This window comes from Acipenser ruthenus, chromosome 10 (genome assembly GCF_902713425.1).
Source record: "Acipenser ruthenus chromosome 10, fAciRut3.2 maternal haplotype, whole genome shotgun sequence".
NCBI classification, from domain to species: Eukaryota; Metazoa; Chordata; class Actinopteri; order Acipenseriformes; family Acipenseridae; genus Acipenser; species Acipenser ruthenus.
In genome coordinates, this window is record NC_081198.1 from 7,933,029 (window position 1) to 7,947,293 (window position 14,265).

Below are 14,265 nucleotides of genomic sequence, written 5' to 3' on the forward strand. Positions count from 1 at the left end.
TAGAAATATGGGTGTGATTAGATTTGGGGTACATTTTGTTAAAGAAATATTTACTGTAACACAACTAAAACCTAATTGAAGAGGTTCTTATGAACCTCCTAAACCAGACATTTTAATAATTAGCTGCTACTTTGACTGAAACCTGAAAAACTGACGGTTTGGGTGATGGGGTGGAGGGGTGGGTGTGGGGGTGAATCTAGCCCCCAAACCGAAGCAGCCACAGCTCAAGACATGGTCGTTTCTGTAAGACAGCATAACAATACATTTTGACTCAGTTCCATGGCCAGCCAGAAGCACAAAAAATATGAGAGGAAGACTTTCTCTTTGTCCTCACCAAATCCTAATCAGAAAGTCTCCAGCTGACAGGATCAGGATAAGCCATCATGCAAAGACTGGTAAGACAGGATTGCGTGCAGAATCAGTTGGCTTGCAGATCAAGATGATTCCCCTTTGCCCCTCCCAGGCAAGCAGTGAGCCCCATGTGGTGGTAATAGATTACAGATCTTTATATTGATGGCCATTATTTTTGTGTGTGTGTGTGTGTGTGTGTATGTGTGTATGTGTATATATATATATATATATATATATATATATATATATATATATATATATATATATATATATATATATAATCTTCCCATAAAAAGGAAGGATTAATCAAGGAAATACATGGAATGTTATGGTGATATCACTGTTGTGGTTTTATAGCTGATATAACATAAATGTTTTCCTCTTTGGGAGTACATTAAGTATATCTGATCAGTCACAAAGCAGATCTTTATAAACTGCACCACTGGGATTTACTGAACACAAGAGGAAGGGGATTTTTGTTTCTGAACGGTTTTAACGGCAAGCTGGAACACATAAAAATCATTGCTATAGGTATTCCATATTCCATAGTCCCCTGGCAAAATCTAAAAGATAGAAATTTTTAATTACTGATGTACACGATAGGAGGTTAAAAGATGCAGATAATTCATTTCACATGACTTGAAACACTAAACAATATGGTGAAGTAGACAAATGTGTGATAAATCTTACAGCAGAGACGGGAGCAAAGCAGAATATAGAACTGCATGGTCTTTCATTAAAAATCTCACAGTAACTTCCAGATAATAATAATAATGGTAAGCACAGACATAAAACCAACAAAGTACATCAATAAGTGCATAAATCACTGAAAAACCAAAGTACTGAAAAGGGGAGATGTATAATAGGGATGAGATTCGTGGAGGATAACAAGCGTAAATATAAAGAGAAATAAATGTGAGCTCATTAAAGGAATCGGTCTCACAAAGAAGCACAGACCATGAATTGAGGAGATGAGAGTAATGCCTGCTGATGTATTTTTTACCTCTAGCTTCTGGAATTGTCTATTACTGATATCTATTGCAATCTTTTTTCTGGCTTTTTGAATGACATGCATCACCTGTTTTATTTGCATTTTACTTTTCAAGAAATACAAGCACGCATACTGTACTGTAGTTCTGCTTGATGAAGTTAAAGTTTTTGTATGATAAAAATATTTTTCCATGAGATGCTTGACTTTTTTGTTGATGGCTTGAAGACTAAAATACTGTATAGATGTTGTTGCTTGAATATTGCTTGGATGTGAACAGATAGCATGTTGAAAATGGTTTAAGGGACAATAGCTTTGGTGACTTGATCAATTACCAGATCTACTCGTAAAAGCTGGGGCTATAAATTACATTTTTGACAAAACTGGGAGAGTGGACAAAACAATAATGAATGTTACTGATGTACTACTGCCATAAATAAGTTTGAAATGACTTTGGATCAAAGATAACAATATATACAAAAGACATATAACACGATATAAAAAATATATCAAATTTATTCTGTTAGTTCAGCACAAATCCTTGTAAATGGAGTCTGCACCATAAAATCCAGGATGGATTAAAACAGCATTAGAGATTCCGGTTAATAACATGCAGATGACAGGCTGTGATAGTAATTGATAATGATTTTTGAACATGATTCAAAAGGAAGACTTTAGCACAGACCTTGGTCGAGCACTGCTATGTTGAAGACTCAGTCCAAATAACAGGATTCCCAGGGTGTCTGCAGTCTGTCCAGATTCTCTACTAAACCCGTACTGCTGTATTTTGTTACCTTCTTTTTCTGCCTTTTGTAAATGTTTTTCTTTAGCTTTCAGTGGACTCATTCCCTGATTGTGTTGTGTAGCGGTACACCTGATTTCTAAACATTTTAAAAATAGTATCCACTGTTGGATAATTTCTGCACTGGAGCAAAAACTGGTAAAGCGTCTATATTGTACAACTTTAAAATGTAATCATCTACATTGTACAACAGGAGACAAACTTCTTTTACTTTTTTGTAATAGTATTAATGACCCCTGGAAGCAGGAAATGACCTGATTTGCGCAACATACAACAGGATACAACAATTGATTGCCAGATCATTTTATTGTACCTAAAAGGTGGGAATGGAAATCGAACTAGTAACTTTTTTGATTCACAGATTTCACAAAATACAGAACTTAACACTTCAAACTGCAATCAAGAGCCTCCTACAACACAGCACCAGAGCATGTTGAGGGTGCAGTGTTTGTAAACGTGCGTGCACTGACCTGGTTGATAATAAAGATCCCGTAGTCAATCTTCTGTCGACGGAGAATGGGGTGGAGGTAGTGCAGCCAGTACTTGAGATGGTGGTCTCTGTGCCGGTAAGGGATGATAATGGCCACCTTCTGCTTGGCTTTACAATCCGGAGGAGTGTACTTCCCCCCATTTGTCACGTCCGGATTCTCCTTCTGCACTCTGTCCAGCGTCATGGCAGAGCTGAACTCGATAAGCAAGCGGCCAACTACATGAACAAAACAAAATCATAGGAAAGCAGGTTGTGAGAATGGGCTAATACAGTGGTGGTCATTCTCAAGTTTCATTTTGCTTCAGCAGGAACCGTAATATACATAGACCATAGCACATTTTAAAAGTGCCCAAACCACTTTAAATATTACCATGGCTTTGTTGGCATGACTCCTCCCAGTCACCACCAGTCAGTATACCACACCTACTTCGTGTGGTAGGGGGTATAAGAGCTCCAATTCAATCACAGTTCAAACCATTCCAGGTTCTACCATGAGATTAATTGGATAGACCACATGGAACTGTAATTTCTCACAAAAAATTACAACGTTTCCCTATCAAAAGTAAGGTACTTTTACTCTGGCATGCTGCATAACCTTTTGTAGAGGTGGACTCATTAGTTGCACATTAAGAAGAAGAATTAACCTTTAAAGAAACATAACCATTTAAGGCTCAATGCTGTCTGCCTAATTAGAGGAATCTTGCCATTAGGTTTCTTGGGGCCCAGTTCTGAAGATGAGTGCAGTATGCATACTGGCAATATGTCATTATAATAAAACTTACAAGTCAGCATTCTTGCAGGTTACAATTTAAAGAACCAAAGAATACATGATCAGCACTTTATCAACAATTATACACTGTTGCAGAATTTACTGTATGTCCAGTAATTCATGATGCAAAAAATGCGTGGGTCATTATTGCTGTTAAGCTGTAACTACTGGTTACTGTTTGCTCTTTTTATGTTAAACTTATAAACTTGCTACAGACCATATAAAGCTCTGAAGATTGCTTGGTCCCGAGTATTTCAAGATCACTTTTAAACCCAAACAAATACTGAGCAAAATTTAAAACTTTTCACAGATGCTTACAAAAAACATGACATAAGCCTGAAAGTAAACTCGATAAAAACAGATAGCAAAAACTGCAATACCAAGGACTGTGTGAAAATTAAAAAAATAATACCATGACTGATATTTATTCCCATATATCTAGTGTGCTCTGAGGACAGGAAAGCATGTGTCAAACCACATCTTATTGTAAAAGGTAGAATTCTATAGACAACCCAAGGAAACCTCTAAGAAACTCACCATTTGTTCGACTACAAAATGAAAACATACTTAAGGTTGTCAATAAAAATACATTTTGTTTCATGGCCTTGGTTAGCCCTAGTGCTTCTAAGTTAAATTCACTATTACATTAACCTCTTCATACGGTGCTATTGAAGCTTTCTGCCAAATGTGACAACAATCTAAAAACCACAAATACTGACTTTGAAGCAATTCTCTTCCTGCCAAGCCAAGGTTTCTAAAAGAAATACAAGCATTCAACCTCGGCTGAATGACATATTTTTGGTCTGTTTTTTTTTTTTTTTTTTACTCAACCCAATTAAAATACTAAAAAAAAAAAAAAAAAAAAAAAAACACCCCACATAAACCATTTGTCCAAACACATCCGGATAAATCATTTATTCCTAATTTTTACAATTACAAAAATAAAATGTAAATCAGAACATCTTGAAATCCCATTAATTCTATCAATGTACATACAGTACGGTTCCATTCTCAGGGGAAAGTAGATTCCTAGATTATTGTTGCAAGGATCTATTATTATTATTATTTATTTATTTCTTAGTAGAAGCCCTTATCCAGGGCGACAATTGTTACAAGATATCACATTATTCTTTTACATACAATTACATTATTTTTTACACACAATTACCCAGTTATACAGGTATTGGAGTAATCTAAGTAAAGTACCTTGCTCAAGGGTACAGCAGCAGTGTCCCCCACCTGGGATCAAACCCACGACCCTCCGATCAAGACTTTAAGGGCATGTATTTCAGGGCTTGCAGCATTCATGTTTTGTAATTATTTTTAAAAATAAAAATTAAATAAAAAAAAGTTGTAGGGAGCAATTTATTACAATTTACTGTAGGTAACTGTATACACTACACTCCACTCATACCTGCTCTGTGGATACAGAAGTTAGATAGACACTTGTGGTTATTATTATTATTATTATTTGTTTATTTAGCAGACGCCTTTATCCAAGGCGACTTACAGAGACTAGGGTGTGTGAACTATGCATCAGCTGCAGAGTCACTTACAATTACATCTCACCCGAAAGACGGAGCACAAGTAGGTTAAGTGACTTGCTCAGGGTCACACAATGAGCCAGTGGCTGAGGTGGGATTTGAACCGGGGACCTTCTGGTTACAAGCCCATTTCTTTAACCATTGGACCACACAGCCTCCTTTTACGGTTGAGTTTTATGTTGATTTAGGGGTTAGGAAACACATTTCTCACCTTGACAAAGTTAACAGGAGACGTGGGGAATGTTGCCCAGCTGTCTGCCACAATTTTGTTTTAATTCTGTATCCTTTGTTTTTTTTTACTATGTAAACACAACTACCATCTCATTACCATTCATTTATCTTTCAGCTACTGACATTCCAGAAGTATCGGAAAAGACACTTTCATCGTATTTTTTGAGCAAAAGCCCAGATATTCCTGAATATCTTCCTTTAGATTCCGTTTCTAAGCAATGCTGTGAGGAACCAAAGGGCTATTGTTTTTAGTTTCTATCAGGCTGAAGCTCCTGCAAAAAAAAAAGCAGTATGTATTCAGTGTTCTAATTACTGTATACTCCTTTTTATTCCTTTCACAACTCAAGTTGATTTTTAGCTGCTTTTTTATTGCTAAGGTTCCTTAGAAGTCAATGCATTACAAAAGGCAGAATATTTATTTATACTGTATTTATTGATTTATTTTAAATTTAATGTGCCCAATTATTTTACCCGATTTTCGCCCAGTTGCAGTTTGAAGTGTTCTCATACAGCTCAGGAGCACCGAAGGCTCAGTGGGTGTCCAGCTTCCTCTTTTACACCCAGGAACTCGATAGTGGATGTCAGCGAGCTACCGGCCTCTGGAGGACAAAGGCCAGCCCTGCAGGTGTCTGCTCTGGGCTCACTGGGCGCGTGGCCAGCAGGGTTAACTATGGCACAATGAGGAGAAACAGCACCTGATGGTTTGGGATTTTAGCATGTTTTAATTAGGAACTTTACCTCCCAAAAAATGTGAGGCAACTGAGGCAATTCAAAATGCTATTTTCCTTAGTCTTAACCTCATTGTTCATTACATATTTCTGTGGAGATTATTGTTTGTTGGCAAATTAAAATTACCTAAGTCAGGGAAGAGTAGGGAGACATCTGATCATTTGCTAGCCTAACACATTCCTATTGTATCATACAGATAAGGGTTAGACGCAAGTCCTAACTCCAGACATTGGCTTTAAATAGAGTAGCAGACAAAAATGTCATAGCTTCCATCGCCTACCACAGGCAGAGATTTCAGGCAGTCAAGTCATTACACATAATGATATCTGGAGGTCTGTCTTAGTTTAACCTGACAGCGTCATAAAAGGGAATGAGGCCATCTAACTTCTGATACTAGATAAGTTAGAGTGGGGCTGAGTGGGTTTCACTCAAATCAGCACATGAACGCAGCATACCGTAAAGTACTGTCCTGTGCAACAGATTAAGAACAATTCTGACTTATTTATTCACATCCAAGGCCAAAAGGCCTTGTGTTGACGTCTGCCAGCAACTGACCCCCAACTAAGGATATTTAGAAAAGATAGTATTGCTGTAGTTTGCTATTTAACAATGACTTTCATTACTATCAATGACTCACAGAGCCACTGTGCTTTTTCAACATTTCCAACACATTATGGATAGTTTCAATGGTGTATGTGACCTGACTAAAAATATATAATGAAAAAAAGAAATTGTCATGGGAACACTGAAAGAATGCTCTGCTTGCAGGTCATGCCACAAACAACACTGATCTGAGCTACAAACTCCTCATGAATAAGGCTCTGTGAAAATCGCTGAAATTTTCTTTAAAATTCACGACAGTGTCACGGGTAAAGCATCGTATTTCACGGAATGTGCACGGAACTGTTTTATAGATTACGTGTACAGATTATTATTATTTTTTTAAAAACATCAAAATATAGAGATAAATGCACGGACATCATCAAAATCAACGTCAAAGTTATTCAAGCACTTTACAAAAGCTTGTGAAACGGAGTTGTAATTAACAGCCTGTAGGTAGTGTATCTGCAAGGACAGCTTTCAGTTCTAGTACGTCAGATGCATGCTCACCATTTAGGTCTTGCAAAACAAATACATTGTGTAACACATACTGATCTTGGGCATCAATCGACTCGTCAGTGACCACCGACAAGCAACCAGACTGTTTTACCAATTCCATAATCTTGTGATACTCGGCAACTTTAGGTAAGTATTCATGTCTCAGCTGGGCTGATGAAGGAATCACTCCACAATTTGGATACTGCTTTACGTGATCTGCTGCAGACACATTTTTAGCCTTTTTAGAGACATCCATTTTCTTGTTTACAGTGTGTAGTATTTTAATTTCCTGCCTAGATTGCATAGTCACATGACATAATCACTGCACAGCACTATGTGCACGGCACACAGCAGAGCTGTACAGTTACGTTAATGTGATTTTTTTTTCTTCTATGAAATACAAATAATAATTATGAAAATTTATTTTTATTTCTTAAGAATATTGTAAAAATCTCGGTGTTGGGCTTTGCCAATGAAATCGCGATTTACACAGGGCCTTACTCATGAATGTGAACCGGGGTTAGAATTCGTAAATTATTTAATTTGCTCTGCCTTTGATATGAGCTCTATACTGTACATGCTTACAAGTCCTTGGATTTATAAATCCATCTTAATTGGTTTATTTAAAAATGATTATGAAAAGGCATGTTTTATTCTAACTGAATGTACAGTGCACTGTACTATGGGTCACAGAAACCATTTGCTTGAGATTTACTATCATCACTATCTTCCTTTATTGAAACACTGTTTTCAGGTCCATACAGTACAACAGATACAGGTGAGCTAAAGGATCAGCACACTTTAACTGGAAGGGATTCTTACACAGTTCAAACCTGGCAGATCATCACAGCAGCCAGTAAACCCTGTTGAGACAACTGTGCATTTGAGACTTATTTTACAGCTTTTTCTTACCTAATTATTTAAGTCAGTAAAATCTGAATGTGTTGTCTGCTTATTCATTCTGTCTCATGTTTGGATCTGTAAGACCTGTTACCAATTACAGAGTTGACTTAACATGAGTGATTTTACACAAGGGCTTAAAGATTTATGCATGACATCGCCAAAAGAACAGCAAGACAAATTAATGGAGGCATGGATAATGTAGGGTAAATGAAAAGAAACATGTGACATTGTACACAACATCTGGCCGATGGAACAAATACAGTAGCAGATTTAATGGTCTTGCAAACAAATGGTCTCCCAGCTCACACAGAAATAGTACTGAGGACAAAAGCCAAGATGGATATGTCCTGTTTACCATCCACCTGGCCTACAGGCTGCAGCTCTACCCAGCACTCCAATATGGTTGAATGTGGTACAAGATAGGTTCTGTGTTAATTAACCTTTATTTTTTAAATCTGGAGTAAATGTTAAGTATATAAATTTAAATCATGCCCCCCCCCCCCCCCCCCAGATAATGTCATATGGCCTACCTTACTATTTTTTCCAGAAATTTCCATAGGATTATTATAACAATACAATGGAATGTTCTAATACCAGTAAAATAGAAACAATACCACATTTACAGTTTAATTGCTGGATTTTCACAAGCTTGTTGTGTTCTTTTCTTGATGACATGAATTTTCTCCCTTTTAAAATCAGGCTTCTAGTAAGATACAGGGGAACAACAGTAGAATTGTCACTTCAAACAGAAAATAACCTTGAGTTTCTCTTTCCCCCCCCCCAAGCTCAGTTACAATCAAGCCTGTGAAAATCAATAGGTTCTCCAGGCGCAAGGAAAGGGAATGGAGATTGCCAAGTCGATATGTTATTCCCTCCACATCAAGACAGGGCTCTGTTAAATCTCAAGTCCAGTGAAGTCAGGCCACTAAGATTGCCAGATGTCGCTAGACCATACTTTCAGAGGAATGGAGCATCAAAGTAAAGGAGGGGGGAAAAATCTGTTCTTTCAGAGGACCTCTTGAGCCTCCAGAACGTGGAAGTGCTAGTAAAAATCTTGTGTGTGTCAACGGGTCACAGGACTGCTTCGAGCTCTGAATACAGCAACACATAAAGACTGCCTCTAAGAATAGCACTGTCTAAGATCTTAAATGACACTGGCAATACTAATACAAGTTGTTGGTTGGACCCATTACAGTGTAAAGGTTAATTTGTTGTGATAGATATCCTAGTTTCCACGGTTTCAAGTGTCTAGCTTGCGTTTAAAGGTTTTGGCAGAATAACCAGCTCAATTGATTTAAAACCAGAGGTTTCACAAAATATATGGTACAGTAACTGTCCAAGTATTACAGCAATTCCATTCATTCCGAAACAGACAATTAGTGCCTGCCTTTTTCAATATAGATCCTAATTAATTATATTGCAATTATTCAGGCGAGGATTTCTATTCTGACAATACCTCCAGGAAGTGAATTGTACTGCACACATAACTTACACCGATACCTGATATTTATTTACACAGACAAACATACATACCCTGCAACAGCCAGATCATGTGTTGCTAAACAAATAACAGACCCTTTTATAAAAGACAGGAAGGCTCGGATCAACTCTTAATCCATGCCATTCTGAACTAGAGACCCGTAAGCTATTTGGAGTTAGCAAGTAGTTTGGTCTAGTGGTTAGGGATCAGTGACAGAGATGCTGTAGGAGGGTCCAAATCCTAGCCATTTATACACAACAGTGTGTGATCTAAGGATGGTATTTAACAAAAATTCAGGAAGTCTTTTGACGACACGCAAATTCAGCTTCCATTGGGTGTGTCTTGTTGTAGGTGATTGCTTTCACTGAGTACTAAGTTCTGCGCAGATGGTGGAAACTCTCTTCTCGTGTTTACTGTTCCAACCAGGCTGTTTTTTTTTTTCTTCAACTGTTTTGCTAATTACAGTGAAATAAAAAAAAATATGTTATTGGTAACATTCATCCCTTTTCCTAAGCACGGTTACATCAGCCAAACACATTGTCACCCAGTCTCTGACCAGCTGGGCGACTTTCATCTTTGTACAGGTAGGGGTAGGGTCCACTGCCAGCCAAAACTTGATCCCAAATTTGACAGGTTTGTTTGACATGTATTGTGTCCAATGACACCGTGCTTTTGTCGGAAACAGCTGTCTGTCCATGTAATGTTTTATGTTTAGCTTGAAACAGGCAATGCTGTTTTCAGTGAAGTCATTCCTGTCATTCTGATGCCAAAGCAAATATATCTGTAGTTGCTCTCAAATCACAACACAAAAATATCAAGATTTCTTGAAAAATTCTTGTAATTGTAATATTATAAGACAGCAGACTATACAGCATATGCTCACGTAGACAGCCAGACGGCAGTTCTCCAAGGAATTGATAGAATTACAATAGATATTTGGATAACACATATCTAGACTTCAAGAGCAATATTTTATTCAAATACATACTGCTGTAAACTCAGTGAAGGTAGAGATAAACTGGCTTGTATCCATATAAAAAATAGCGTATTGTAGGTTATACTAACAATAAAAGCATGTATTGTAACAAGCTGTCAAAATGACTACTTTTGGGAGTTCTAGGTGGAAGTGCTTATAACTTTTGTATTTTTGCAATTCCGACTTTCAAACACCGTCAGGGTTACCGTGGCGGTTCTAGTGTTAATCCTAAACTGAACTGAGTTTTTCCGAGGTCAATTAGCTCTCGCAGCTTCATTGCTAGGTCAGCACACCCAACCTTATCCTGTCACCCCTGGACACACCCTGTCCTTTACAAATCTATATGAAGTAATGCCAGTACATACTGTATATTATAATGGCAAGAGCATGAAAAAACTATTTTGACAGAGGGCCCAATTTTGCATGTAAAGTTGCCTTTTGTTAACAAAACTAGCAATACAAATAAGCATTACCTCGGACGCAATCCACAGCCTTGTTTTTTCGTTAAGCCATTCAGGGAAAAGCGAAGGAATGAAACACAAGGGATTTCAGAAATCCTGAAAGTCTGTTTTCCCTGAAGACCTCATTAACAAAAACAAAACAAGCAAAAAACAGATTGACATCCCATAACTTCATACAGTCAATCCTAACAAACGATATTACTCAAGTAGACAGTAATGTTTTTGAATACAGTTTATATATATCTCTCTGTACTGTTAACAATAACTTATTTAATATTGGCCATTTACTCTAGCTACATTTGCTTAAGTCTAACCAAATTTATGGCAGAAGGTGAAAATGTTTCATTCTACTTTTGGTTAATATCAGTGTGGAAGCTTTCCTGGAGATGAATGTACAGTACAGTGCCTGTAATGGGACTAATCCAAGACTAAGCAGTGCATCTACAGTAACGTCCTTCTGGTCTTCTGACTGCTATAGCCAACACAAGAAAAGCATTTATTAAAACTGTTTGAATTATACATACCATACTGAAGTGGATACCTGTCATAAATAAATCCTCACTGTATCAAAAGAATGAACCATGGTCTCATTCCTTTCAGCGAATATATATTATATATATACACACACACACACACACACACACACACACACACACACATACATACATACATACATACATACATACATACATTTAAAAAAGGCTCAAAGATCCAAATACTTTTATCGCTAAAAATGCAATAAGTTTTAGTAAGTATTTTGCAGTGGTCATGTTCTTATAAATAGAAGTTATATGATGAGTGTGCAACCAAGACGTCTCTAAAAAGGTCTACCATCAAGCTACAAGCCTTTGCCAACAGCGATAAATGTATTTGGATCTTTATTGAGCCTTTTTTAATGTATACATTGCCTTACATTGGTTTGCACCTCTAATAACAAGCATTGTGTTGCACTTCATGCCTTTCAGCTCATTCAATTGCTACGTGCCAGCTTTCATTTACAAAGGGCCAGGGCAGCAATAAGAAAGCAACGGTTTAAACAGCGAAAAGGAAAGAAAAGGCTCTCTGTTTAAAATTGCAGTCCATTATCAGCTTAATCAACACAGGTCATTATCTCCAGCCAAGGCACTCCAGCTCAACAGAGCGTCTGCTCAGATGAAGTCAATGGAGAGAAACAGGCCCATTCAAGACTGACGAGATTAAATGCAGGATGTACTTAGGAAATGCAGGTACTGTACACAAGCAGACATGAGCCCCCTCCCCCTCCCCTATTCCACATCTATCATTTTATGATTATTATTTAATTACTCGCACTGCATATTTAAAAACAATATTACAATAGAAGAACTTTAAATGGTGGAATCATATCATTTCCAGGAAGAAAAAAAATAGTGTATTGCTGCATCTCTGCAGATTCAAGGACATGAGCTCTACTTAAAGCCTGACTATGAAGCTGTTAGAAAGCCCCTCACAGCATGAAGCCGTCGAGGAATGGAAGAAAAACAAAAGAAAAAAAAAGTCACGTGTGTATAAATATATAAATGCACCCCTCTCAAGTGTTTTGCTAACCTTTCACCTAAGAAATTGTGTTTTCCTGCTCAGAGCATCAGAGCAATAAACTGTGTTCCAATTTTTTTTTTGCATTAGGCTGCTGTCTTTTACCCTCAATCTCCAGCCATACCTGCAACTGCCACTTTAGCAAAAAGATCCCTTGACCCTTAAATGATATGCACAATTCCATTAGAGGTATGCATAGAATGTTGAATTGATGCTATAGTAAAGGCCATGTGACGCCCTGTAAGTTAAAATAGCAATCAAAAGAACCACGGTTAACATTTGTATGATACTGTATGCAGTAATTCCCATTAGAAGTGACAGGTACATTGAATAGGGGACTGGTACAGATGTTATAAGGTAGTTGATCTAAAAGGCAGTTGTTAAACCATGTTCATTTTAACTTAAGTTCTTATATTTTGTTTTCTGTTTTGAATAATTTAAATTCTTTTCAATTCATTTGATTCCACAAATACATTGCTGCAACGAAGCGTTCCAGCAATAACAATGAAAGAAATACAATACTGTGTTGATTCTTCATTACCTCGCCTCTGCTGTCCCTGTTGCAGCGATCTTCCCTGTCACCGCTTTATATGATAATGGATAGCGAGGGAGCTAATTGTATTGTTCAGATAATGAGGGGGAAACGCTAGCTTCTCCACTGCAATATTCACAAACCACAATTGCCCTTTAAACAGATTTGGATAATGTGATTGAAACTTAAATCCAAAGCAATTACAAAACATTACCAACCAAAGCCAGGGAAATGACATTAGGATGCTGGCTTTAATAGGGAGATGGCATTTCTTCCTTTTTAAAATTTATTTTTGTTTCTGATTGATCATATTTATTTATTAGAAGTTGTTCCTTTTGCCCATTAGGATGTGAGACACAGTTTATCTGGTTTCTTAATCTTTCCACAAACATATCCAGTTGACCAATTCCATAACAAAAGAGCAGAACTGCAGAACAGTACAGTTTACAGGATATTGTGCTTAGCCAGTAAATGATTGAATGTAATCCTTCCAAATGTGCAATCCTGCGATCTGAAAAACTTGGTCTACAGTACTGTAGCACAACAGGACCAAATGTATAGAGGCACGCTGTGCAGATGGTTGATGAAAAAAATCGCTTTTCAAATTCAGACATGATTAGTCTTCAAATTCACATGTTTGTTACTTTAAAGCATGGGGTGCTGCATAAAAAATGTACAGATGAAATATATATATATATTATATATATATATTATATATATATATATATATATATATATATATATATATATATATTCAGCTAATTGAAAAGGATATTTTATCTTTAAAATCCTTGAATCATATTCAACAGAGGAAGCGATGGCAATACTGTAGCCTACTGAAACACATCAGTATGAGAACCAGGGTTGAATCCAAAGTATAAATCTAACATAAATCGATTTGTCTACAGTTATATACAGTCAACAAAAGGCAGCATGGAAAAAGGAAAACTGCTTTTGTCATTTTGCATGACAGGACTGCAGCTCATAGGAAAGCATGTGATTAGAACAAAACTGCTGATGCTTATCTGCTGAATTTGACTATGTTTAGTATGCCGCAGAAGAGGAGCAAGGCTTTAGGGGTAATCCTGTCTCCAATTTAAGTGGATATGTTAACAGCAGATCTTAAACCACAAGCTCTGGGAGTCAACATGAATTAAACCCATACTTTGTGTCCCAGTAGGCAGCTGACATTTTCATTTGTATTTATTTATTTTTTTTATGGCAGGAGAGACTTGCATTTGAGTAAATCAACCCTCTGTGGTCTAAAGCCAGGAGTTAAAAATCCAAGGCAGAAACCTATCCGAGGCTAAATGATTATTCAACCTTGTGTTGCTTTTACTGCATAAAACCATATTAA

General features: G+C 37.1%; 1 protein-coding gene across 2 annotated transcripts in view; it reads right to left on the bottom strand.

The window, feature by feature from the left end:
* Positions 1–14,265, bottom strand: part of b4galt2 (UDP-Gal:betaGlcNAc beta 1,4- galactosyltransferase, polypeptide 2) — an 82,418-nt gene that overhangs the window by 32,629 nt on the left and 35,524 nt on the right. For both annotated transcript variants that reach the window (XM_034017131.3, XM_034017164.3), the window contains exon 3: positions 2,612–2,847. In XM_034017131.3, the coding sequence (XP_033873022.1) occupies positions 2,612–2,847 (236 nt within the window). The remainder of the gene's footprint in view (positions 1–2,611; positions 2,848–14,265) is intronic.